Source organism: Saccostrea cucullata, unplaced genomic scaffold (genome assembly GCF_032062105.1).
Source record: "Saccostrea cucullata isolate Sc308-1 unplaced genomic scaffold, CSIRO_AGI_Scuc_v1 ctg3641, whole genome shotgun sequence".
Lineage (NCBI taxonomy): Eukaryota > Metazoa > Mollusca > Bivalvia > Ostreida > Ostreidae > Saccostrea > Saccostrea cuccullata.
In genome coordinates, this window is record NW_026932567.1 from 29879 (window position 1) to 42322 (window position 12444).

The 12444-nt window shown below is 36.3% G+C and overlaps 1 protein-coding gene across 1 annotated transcript; it reads left to right on the forward strand.

Annotated features, from left to right (window-relative positions):
• The first annotated feature begins 10963 nt into the window (after positions 1–10963).
• LOC134235411 (uncharacterized) lies at positions 10964–11725 on the forward strand. Its single transcript, XM_062717543.1, has one exon. The coding sequence runs from the start codon at positions 10964–10966 to the stop codon at positions 11723–11725; it is 762 nt and encodes a 253-aa protein (XP_062573527.1).
• Positions 11726–12444: the final 719 nt, after the last annotated feature.

Genomic DNA, 12444 nt, shown 5'->3' on the forward strand with positions numbered 1-12444 from the left:
CGGATTACATGGACAGCTGAACACCAGAGTATCTTGAAGGATCTCATTGATGTCCTACTTCACCCACTAGTAATGGCTTATCCTGATTTCAGCAAACCATACACTCTCCACATTGATGCATCGCAAATGGTTTTGGGAGTTATCCTTTATCAGAAACAAGATAATGACAAGCTGGCTGTAGTTGCTTACGCAAAGAGGACACTGACACCAGCTGAGCAAAACTACCATCTTCACGCGGGAAAATAAGAATTCCTAGCACTCAAATGGGCAGTGACAGAGCGATTTAGAGATTACCTTTACTATGCCTCTCATTTTGAAGTGTACAGTGACTATAACCCATTGCGATATATTTTCATAAAGCAGCATTATGTACAACCCATTACTACGACTTCTCACTTGGAATTGGTCTCGATTGATTTCCTCCATCTGGAGGGCTGCAAAGGGGTATATGAATATACATATGTATATGTATATATTTGTGGTGATGGACCACTATACCCGAATTGCCCAGGTGTATGCCACCAGGAACAAATCGGCTAAGACCGCAGCAGAAAAAGTGTTCAATGATTTTTTTGCTAAGGTTTGGAATGCCTAGCAGACTTCACCATGACCAGGGACGTGAATTTGCGAACAGATTTTTCTTTGAGTTACAGAAGTTGCGTGGAATTCATCACTCTCGTACAACACCCTACCACCGTTTAGAACTCAAGAACCATCTTTCAAATCTGACTGGAAATCTCATTTAAACATGGTCGTTCATGCATACTATTGTACGAAGAACTAGAGCAAAGCTCTTTGCAAAGCAACGAGTGGGTCTTCCTTCCTAGCAATAAGCAAAAGATTAAATGTTTCTGTCTAGATTGTCAACTTTGCTAACATTCTCTTTTTCGATTTGTCTCAAAAACCCTTACTTGAATTCTTTAATCTGGAGTGAGCATGAGGTCTAAAGGGTACTCTCTCTAACAGCATTCTTGAAATTGTATCCACAACAGTTAAACTTCCAATATTATGACTTTTGATATCGGATATATCATCTTTGTTATACCGTCCGCTTGAAAAGTGGGAGGGTATATAGTAATCGGGATGTCCGTCCGTCCGTCTGTACGTCCGTCCGTCTGTTACGCTTTCTCGCTTTTCCGCAACTCCTCTTATTCTACTGAGTGAAATTTAATGAAACTTTCACAGCATCTTTATTGCATATTGCCATTGTGCACCTCCAATTTTATTTTTTTTTATTGGACACGTATTTCAAGTTTTCCATAGCAAAACACGGACATTAACATTACATGTTTACTTATGAATTTACATATAGAAGCTTCTAGAAAACATTTGATAGATGAGTTATTCCTCTTTACACATTACCGTAAAACAATATGTAGCAACTTATGGACATTATGGGAGGCGGGAGGTATTATTTAGTGAGCTCATTGCTCACAGCACCTCTAGTTGCAATTATGTTTGTGAAACGTGTCATGCTATAGAAACACAAGTGTTTTGCTACATTACCATCTTAAAAATGGCTTCAAAATCATTAAATATAAAATATAACTAGGTAAATAAATTAAACAAATTATATAATAAATCAAAAAATCCAAATGTATTTATAATAATGATGAACAATCTCCATTGTTTGCAATCAGTAAGTAGAACAATACTTTTATAATAAACGCACAAATTTGTTTCAAATTTGCAGCTTTCCACTAGCAACTAGTGGTACCTCAATAGGAGTGTAACATTTTCTGAAAGGTATATTGTAAACATATTACATAAGTCTGTGTATTCTTTTTTAGCGGCTTTGGCGGAATGCAGCAACCACTAAATCAAGTACAAAGCTATAAGTCTTGTACATCAACATAAATAAGAATATCTACACTAACTTATTCAAAAGTCAATTTCCACCAAATATTGTACAAGCTAAATATAATACATTTACAGTATTAAAGAAACAAATCTCTTTGAAGGTATTGACCTGCATAAGAACAATTTGAATCCCCTACACCAAGGATGCTCTGTGCCAAGTTTCACTTTGGTTCTGGAAAATGATATTGTGAAATTTTAGGCAATGGTGATAATGAATAAAATTATGTTTAAAAAAAAATTTACTGGTTCCTTTAGCTCAGATGGGCTAATAAGTATGCAACATTCACAGTTTTGCAGTTGACACTGAAATGCGACTGGACATCTCTTCAATCTCATTTTAGAAAACTACATATACATGCCCTATGTACTGAATTCCTTGGAATCATACACATGTTTATGCCTTTATTTAGTTGTATGTGCCAAAATAACAATTTTTTTTTACATTATACTGTAAAAATACACATACATTTATTATAAGATCTTATATTCCTGCTGAAGACAGAGGATCTATCTTAATCATTAGAATAAGTAAGTCTAAACTTTGAAAGGGAAGACCTTAATAAAGAAGTCAACATGCAACACAAACAAAATATTATTATATTTAAAAATAATATTTATTTTAATGTAATTACTGGTACATGTATTTCTGTTACAAAACTATTTCACTTGAAAAACTGAGAGCAATTGATATGTTCATATTTGTGGATTTATATTGTCAAATCAAAATTTAAAAATGATACACAGTGTGTTTATACCCGCACTTTCTAAAGAAAGTTCGGGTATATTGTTGTTACTCATGTCCGTCCGTCCGTCCGTCCGTCTGTCACACTTTTCTTCCCTGAACTCCTCTTACATTTTACACAGTAGCCTAATCATCTTTTGGGAGATGGTTGGTGGTGTCATGTAGATGTGCAGTAAGGTTTCAGAATTTTGATTTTGCCCCGGGGGGTCAAATGGGGGTCGAAAAATGACGTTTTTTATGCAAAAAGCCCCGTCTTCCCTGAACTCCTCTTACATTTTACACAGTAGCCTAATCATCTTTTGGGAGATGGTTGGTGGTGTCCTGTAGATGTGCAGTAAGGTTTCAGAATTTTGATTTTGCCCCGGGGGGTCAAATGGGGGTCGAAAAATGACGTTTTTTATGCAAAAAGCCCCATCTTCCCTGAACTCCTCTTACATTTTACACAGTAGCCTAATCATCTTTTGGGAGATGGTTGGTGGTGTCATGTAGATGTGCAGTAAGGTTTCGGAATTTTGATTTTGCCCCGGGGGGTCAAATGGGGGTCGAAAAATGACGTTTTTTATGCAAAAAGCCCCGTCTTCCCTGAACTCCTCTTACATTTTACACAGTAGCCTAATCATCTTTTGGGAGATGGTTGGTGGTGTCATGTAGATGTGCAGTAAGGTTTCGGAATTTTGTTTTTGCCCCAGGGGGTCAAATGGGGGTCGAAAAATGATGTTTTTTATGTAAAAAGCCCCGTCTTCCCTGAACTCCTCTTACATTTTACACAGTAGCCTAATCATCTTTTGGGAGATGGTTGGTGGTGTCCTGTAGATGTGCAGTAAGGTTTCGGAATTTTGATTTTGCCCCGGGGGGTCAAATGGGGGTCGAAAAATGACGTTTTTTATGCAAAAAGCCCCGTCTTCCCTGAACTCCTCTTACATTTTACACAGTAGCCTAATCATCTTTTGGGAGATGGTTGGTGGTGTCATGTAGATGTGCAGTAAGGTTTCGGAATTTTGATTTTGCCCTGGGGGGTCAAAAGGGGGTCGAAAAATGACGTCTTTTATGCAAAAAGCCCCGTCTTCCCTGAGCTCTTACATTTTACACAGTAGCCTAATCATCTTTTGGGAGATGGTTGGTGGTGTCATGTAGATGTACAGTAAGGTTTTGGAATGTTGATTTTGCCCCGGGGGGAGTAATGGTGTCGAAAAATTATATTTTAAAAAGTGAGGTCAAGGTCAAAGGAAAATTCAAGGTCAAAATAAGTTGACGTATTAATAGCTCTTAGCAGTATGTATCAGCATATGAAGTTTGATAAATATATCTTGAATTGTTTATTCAAAACTGGTCTAGACATTAATTTTAGAAAAGTGAGGTCAAGGTCACAGGAAAGGTCAAGGTAAAAAAGAGTGAAGCATCGTAAAGCTTACATCAGTATGTATCATCATGTGAAGTTTCATTACACAACTTGAATGGTTTCTTTAAAATAAAGCTAAACACTAATTTAAAGAAAAGTTAAGTGAAGGTCAAAGGAAAAGTCAAAGTCAAAAAATATTGCTGCAGTTGGATATTTACATCAGTATGCATCAACATATGAACTTTGATAAAAATATCTAGAAAGTTTCTTTGAGCCCGATTGAAAGACAGATGGAAGGGTGGAGGATGGACATGACAAAAACTATACATGTATTCCTAATCATGGTGTGGCATAAAAAACTTGAATCTACATTATATGAGCATGTTTCCATCTATCAAGATTATACAAGCAAATTCAAAGAATTGTGGTCCTCTGCTTTCTGTGTTTTAGTAAATGAGATACCATAATTTATGGCAGATTGTGTGTCAAATATGCACCCCTATCATATATCAATTTTTGTGAAAATTGGGTCAAAGGGGAAAATCATAGCATGCTCTGAAACATTTTGTTGCAGGTAATGTACATGTCAAATATGAAAGTCCTATCTCTTTTGAATCAAAAGTTATATATACAATATAATATTTTTGAAAAGTAGGTTAAACTTCTAGGTCAAGGTCACAGAGTCAAAAGTCATGATATATTTAGAAAAGTCTTTTCACATGTAATAAACATGTATAATTTGAATGCCCTTTCTTTTCTCTTTCAAAATGATCAATTTAAAATGTTATTTTTTGGAAAGTAGGTAAAACTTTAAGGTCAAGGTCTCACTTGGGTTAAAAAATCATAGTATATTTAGAAAGTTTTGAGGTAATGTGCATGTGAAATATGAAAGCACTATCTCTTATCATTCAAAAGTTATGACCAAGGTTAAATTTATTGTGACAGATGCACATACTATAGCTGTCAATAAGATGGACAGACTAACAGACAAATGAGATTTAGTGTCCCCTCCCTTTCCCCAAAATGGGGGACAAGAATGCCCTTGCTGTTCTTGAGAAGTCTAAGATTTATGATGGAAAAAATCCCCTGCATATTTCTTAACGCAAATCAATATTGTGTTTTTATGTCATTTTGTTTGTTGTTAAACATCCCTCTCAGGAATTTTTCACTTGTATGGAGACACCACCATTTGAAAAATAATGAGGACAAGTTAGATTTGAGGTCAACATTCATTTTAGGAGTTTTCAACCATTAAGACGTAAAGAAATATTAACTCGATCCTTCCCCTCACCCCTTCCCAGACCCCTGTTTGTTGATGTATGCAAAAAAAAATGCTTATACAAATAGTTTAATGTGGTCCATCTCTGAATGATTCTCATTCCTAATTCTAGGAAGATATGTTGACACAAATTCATGAATAAAATGTCAAGTAATCTTATCATTGATGCATTTTTATTTAATTTAATGCAGTCATAATGTGAACATTTCTAGTTCATTAGGAGAGTGGGGATGACCTCTAGGGGTTCAAAACCTTTAACTGATAACAGGGGATAATTAACTCTTCAGAATGTGAAATTCGTCTATTGTAGCATCGGATGACCTTTGATCCTTTAAACTTTAACCTTACCGTTTACATTTCAGACTATTTTACCCAAATCTATACCAAAACTTGTACTTACCGATTGTTATTATTTAGGCCCTGTCATCTTCATGAAATATAATCCAGTTAAAACACAAAATGAAATAATTCCTACCGACATATATGCAAATATGCACACTAGTATCCTACTGCACGTGCAGTGAAATCTAAAATGATAATGCCAATGGTAAAACTAGTACTTAAGTTGGGTACGTGACGCAAGCCCAATGTGATGCAGGTGTTCAGATACATGTATATATAGTGCAAGAACAAATTGAAAATTATCATTTACAAAAGATATTTTATTTTAGCTTTGCAATCTAGGCCTATTTGCAAAAACAGACAAATAAGGTGTGTTTGTGTGTGTGTGTTGATGGGAGACGGGTGGGGGTTGACTATTAAATTGATTGTGTATATGGCAGCTTTCAAGAAGTTTCTGCCTAATCAAATATAAATAAACTTTGCACATATTGAAAAATTCATCAAAAACGCTTTACACTAATTTGAATAATATAATTTGTTGTAAATCTATATGAGAAAATAGATTTAAAAAGTTCCAATTATGTGCCAAAATCCCCCCCCCCCCCCCTTTATCGAACCTAATTTACATCATTAATTTAATTCTGTAGTTTAATTTCCGACTGGTAATGAATTAAGGTTCATTGATACTCTGATAAGAGAGATAACTCTACAGATAAGAAAGATAACTTTCTGCAGACATTTTGTCATGAAATTCAGTGAATTGTCATGCCAGAGTTCACAAATCTCTATCATAAGGACCATTTTATAGTTAACTCAAGCAAACCTACCCCATCGTTCAGAGGTTGATTTCTAGTTCTATTGATAGTATATTTATTAATTATTTTAATAGTTTACCTAAAACATTTATACTCAGTTCCTTTAAACTGTGTAAATTGGAAAAAAAAAAATCTCTCTCTAAACGTATAAGTCTTTTAATTGTAAAGAAATAACAGCCGCAGAATTGTTTATATACATTTAATTAATATTTTATTTCATTAAAAAAGAATTTCAAGGGCGATAATGGAACGATAACTCTTGTTTATGGATGCATTTTATTTTACATGCACAGAAAACAATTTGATATTCTGATTTAAAAAGCATCGCTTCAGTATGTTTTCTAAAGGGAATTAGATAGGTTTGATAGTAAATATTTTTTTATATATACCTCATATTTCTAATTTGATTGTGAGATTAAAAATAATTGATCTTTCTAATGACCATATCAAATTTTCTTCACATCATGATTTGACATATTATTCATTTCTGAAAAAGTAAGCAACGCTTCATACTTCAAACTATTTTCTATTTGAATTTAATGTTATAGTTGTTGCTGAAAATCAATGTTTGGAATTAAAAAAAAAAGTCGTGAAATGTGGAGCAGAGGGATATTGTCCCTTAAGAATATGAAATACCTATAAAATGGAGGCCCATGGGTCACATGTTCACTAGCTGCAGATCTGTAGCGTTATGGTTTTATATATTAGTCTTTGACTGCAGATCCTGTAATGCAAAAAAGGTGCAATTTACGGCGCAATATTTTTTTCGCACTTCTGGGGAGAATTTCTCCACTTTCCAGCATCGGTCAATTTACTACCTTTCACTCCCTAATTCTAGGCACATTATTTAATCAATCTGTATATTTTATCCATCTCCCAACCCTTTATAGTCGTCTCTACTCAAGATAAACTCGCTTGATTAAAATTATTTGTTAAATTCTGAAAATATCTGAAAATTGACACATCAAGCGAGTTTATTGCCTGTAGAGATTACTATAAATGGCTGGGAGGTGGACAAAATATACATATTGGCCAGAGAATGTGTCTAAAATTAGGGAGTGAAAGGGTAGTTGATTGACTAATGCTAGAAAGTGGAGAAATTCTGCCCAAAAGTCCTCAAAAAATATTGCGCGTAAATTGCACCTTTTTTTGCATATGGGGATCTGTAGCGTTATGATCAAAGACAAATATATAAAACCAGATCTGCAGCTACATGGTCACCTGAGCATATTATGCTCAATTTGATGAATACATGTATTATGTAAATTATTGAATTATATTGATTTTTCCTTGGTAAAGCCCAATATGAAGAAGTGTGCATTTAGAGGCAAACACCTTAGTGCGGGTATTACTGTCTCATGACAGCATCTAGTTAAAAGTTGTCTTCACAAACCAAAACTTGACTTAATTTCACTATGCTGTTTATTTCATGTCACATCCAAACAGATGATCTTCTGGCAAATCATGGTCATGCTTGGTATCAAAATTCAGTATTCAGATGAGTCACACCTATCCAAAGAAATTGAAATTTTTTTAATTTATAATTCTTTGACTAATAAAAAGTGCAACTCATGAGATAATTAGACTATGAAATTGAGTTCTAAGATATTGTCACATTTCCTGTGTATAATTTGTAAAAGTACTCTTTCACCAATTAAAAGAAGTTTACACCATTTAAGGCAGTCATTTATGCTATCCCCTAATAAGACAACATACAAGTGTAAAGTAATAATGCACTAGCAAGTTTAGGATAATGTGCAAGATTATTTATGACAACATACTAGCACGAGGTGACAATGTGCTAGCATGTAAGTCAGTAATAATATGCCAGCACACTGAATCCAACATGCAGTGAAGCTAACACTCAACAGATTGTTTAGAGTTGCATGTGTTTGCATGATGTTTTGTGTTAACACAGCAGCGTGTTGTTTAAAGTTGCATTGGAGTGGCAGTCTGTTGAAATTAACATGCTAGCACACTGCAACTTCACATCATTGGAACACCATAATTTTTATAACAGGCAAACCAATATATTATAATTACTAAGTAAGTAATTGCAACTGTAAATGCTGATTTCATGGTGACAATAATATCGGTAATTCACTGTATATCTGAGAACTGATCAATTATAAAAAAGTGTCAAGATAGGGCCACTTGCTAAAGCTCAATAGCACTTTCATAAAAACCTGCCATCTTACCGACACAAAGCTAGGCTAACACACAGTTCGCCATCACAACACTACAAAACACTTTCGCACTAACACAAGTTCGCACCACACGCAGTGACGCTAACACACAACACACTGTCACGCTAATACAATTTCACACAACAAAATATCAGGCTAATACTAGTTCACACAACACACTATCATGCTTACACGAATTCATAAACACACTGTCTCGCTAACACAAGTTCACACAACACGCTGTCTCGCTAACACAAATTTACACAACACGCAGTTTCGCTAACACGAGTTTACACAACACGCAGTCTCGCTAACACGAGTTTACACAACACGCAGTTTCACTAATACGAGTTCACACAACACACTGTCTAGCTAACACAAATTCACGCAACACACTGTCCCGCTTAGATGAATTCACACAACACACTGTCACGCTAACATGAGTTCACACAACACGCTGTCTCATTAACACAAGTTTACACAACACGCAGTGTCGCTAACACGAGTTTATGCAACACACTGTCACGCTTAGATGAATTCACACAACACACTGTCACGCTAACATGAGTTCACACATCACGCTGTCTGGCTATCACAAGTTCACACCACCCCCTTTTGCACTAACACACAACACACTCTCACGCTTACAAAAGTTTACACAACACACTTTCACACTAACATGAATTCACACATCACACTGTCACGCTAACACAAGTTGGCACCATACGCTGTTGCGCTAACACACTGTCATGCTAATATGATTACACACAACACACTGTCAGGCTAACGCGAGTGCACACAACACACTGTCACGCTAACATGAGTTCACACAACACACTGTCTTGCTATGACAAGAAATGCAAGATCAAGACAAAGACATATGCCAAGTGAAGTCATGGCTTGAAACAAATACCAGGCCAGCTTTTGAAGATATTAGATGCAAAGGATATTTCCTCAGATCCCTTTGGAGTAAATGGCACAGACTAACATTGGTAAATGGAATTGTTTGTAGACAGTGGACTGTGTTGGAGACAGATGAAGTCAAACTGCAACAGGTGTTACCTCTCTTTGAGAGAAGGAATATTTTAAAGCATTGTCATAACGAAAAGACAGCTGGACATCTCGGGGTTGAAAAAACATTGGCCAGAGTACAGCAACGATTTTACTGGCCCGGTCTACAACAAGATGTTAGGCAGTATGTCACTGGATGTGATATATGTACAAGGCGCAAAAACCCGAATAAGAAAAAGGTTGCACCCATGCAGCTAGTGCCATCTGGGATGCCAATGGATCGGATAGCGACAGGCATCCTTGGAGAATTGCCTCTTACCGAGAATGGAAACAGATATATTCTCGTAGTCTCTGACTATTTTACAAAATGGACAGAGGCATTCCCCATGCCAAATATGGAATCTAAAACGGTCGCAAAAATTATTGTAGAAGAGGTTATTTCCAGGTTTGGAACACCCAGAATAATACATTCCGATCAAGGGCGACAGTTCGAGAGTGAGCTGTTTGGTGAAGTGTGTAAGCTTCTACACATTGAGAAAACACGCACTACTGCCTACCATCCCCAGTCAGATGGGACGGTAGAGCGATTTAATAGAACTTTAACATCAATGTTAAGTGCGTTTGTACAAGAGAACCAAAGGGACTGGGATGCACAAATCCCATATGTTATGATGGCCTACAGATCGGCAGAACATAAATCTACAGGACTAACACCTAATATGCTGATGTTAGGTCGAGAAACATCTTTACCTCTAGACTTAATCTATGAAATGCCAGAACCCCTGAAACAAGAAAGTCCAAACAACTGGGCTTGGGTCCTACGGGAAAGGCTAGAAAGAGCACATAGTTTTGTCCGTCAAAATATTGAAACCGCCATGAATCGGCAAAAGAGGTACCATGATATGAAAATGGCATGGGAAAGATTTAAGCCTGGTGACAAGGTGTTTGTATATTTTCCACAGAAGAAAATTGGTTGTTCGCCCAAGCTTACCTCATTTTGGTGCGGGCCATTCGAGGTTCTTGAGCAATGGTCCGATGTTCTTTATGCCGTTGCATGTGGTAGAAAGGGTGAAAAGCAAATCATTCATTGTGATAGGATGCGCAAAAAGAAGGAACAAGTTTTAAACTTGGAAAATTTAGATTTTGACAACGAAGCATCTATAGATAAAGACGAGTCAGACGAAATTGACTATGAAAGCCGAATTAATGTAGATGCTGTAGAAGAATTGGTTGATGAAAGTGACCATAAACGCATTCGTAGAAAACCCAAATGGTTAAATGATTATAAAACTTAGAATTATTAAATTAAGAAGTAGCAGAGATAATTATGTTTGCTTTGTTTATAGAATAGAGATGTAACTATTTTATTTCTTTATCATTTCAGCTAAGATGGCAAATACGAAAATTACAAAAGCTAAGGAAAACAAATGCCCCTTGTGTGATGGCGAAGTAGATGCTAGTCGCTGGAGGGAACATTTGCTAGCTTGCAATGGAGGAAGATATCCATGCAAAGTCTGTGGAAAACTTTTCAAAAAGAGGCTTTATTTGATTCGTCATAAGAGGACGTTCCACGAACAAACGGAAGATCAGCAAAAAGCAGATGGGAAGGTTAAAGTTAGTGAAGAAAATAAAGACGAGGAAGATGAATCATGGTTTGAACAAGATCCAGGAGATGTAATTCTTGAGACCCTTAGTGTCAGCGAGAGCAGTTCCCAATCTGATGATTCGAGTAGCGATGATGATGATGGTGATAAAGGTGCTGGTGAGCTGATGAATAATGCATGTATAGGAGATCATGATGAAACTAAACAAGATTCACAAGATGTCAAAAGCGTGAATGAAGAAGCAAGCGCTGAAGTCAAAATCAAATCTCCAGAGAAAGGACGGGTAGTTCGAAAAGCCACGGCTCCAGCACCCGTGTTTGCACCCAAGAGAAGAACCCCTGTTTCTCTCCCTGAGAAACCAACACCACTTGGGAGATTTTCATTTGGATCTACAAGTACATGCACGAAAGCTACGCAAACCAATTGTGGTTGTAAAGACAGATACGTTAAGAAAAGAAAAGTTCACAAGGTGGTGTCAACGTACACCAAAGACCATAAGAACATTGTAGAAACTGTCGAAGAAGAGGAATTCTTCTATTTGGAGTGAAGAATAGTGTTTTATGACACTTTGTGTTCTGTCGAGTGACAAGTACATTGAGCAATATGTTTATTGATAGGACTCATTCGATTATTATTTTTTTGCGGGAATGTCAAGAGATATTGCATTACCTTTAAACTCATTGTAAATAATTACTGGTATTGAAATATGTGTATTGAAAAATAAAAGAAGAAAAAAATGTTTTATTTCATTGATATGCGGGACGCATATGTTTCGGAGGCGTGGGTAATGTAGTAGAAATTTCCTTGATCAAATTAATAATATGCAAATTAGTTGTCAATCAGATGCTTCCTAGTGTATTAGCTATATAACATTAAACGTTTTAGTGACTAAGACAAAGACGGTGACGTAGCGTCTTTGGGTAACTATAAATACTTGCGAGCGCTGATGCTCGTAGTTAGTATACCAGTGGCAGCTGATCAGCGTGGATCGTGTTAAAAAGGTAAGGAATTTATTGTGCCTCATTTGCGGGTCTCAATATACTGCAGACATACCATTTGGGGTGCATTAGGTTCCAAACCTATTGAAATAATATGTTTTACAGAGGGTGTTTGGAAACACTGCTCTGAGACATAAGGTCTGGGAGCTCTGGAAGCTCAGATAAATGGTTTCAGACCTTGGATAGCTATAGCACTAGGATAGCTCAGGAACATTAGAGAATCATTGTTTGTATATATTTATTAAATCTATTTCCATGTAATTCTCGT

Excerpts from the sequence above, each read along its gene's own strand:
- LOC134235411 (XM_062717543.1), top strand. The coding sequence starts at position 10,964 with ATGGCAAATACGAAAATTACAAAAGCTAAGGAAAACAAATGCCCCTTG.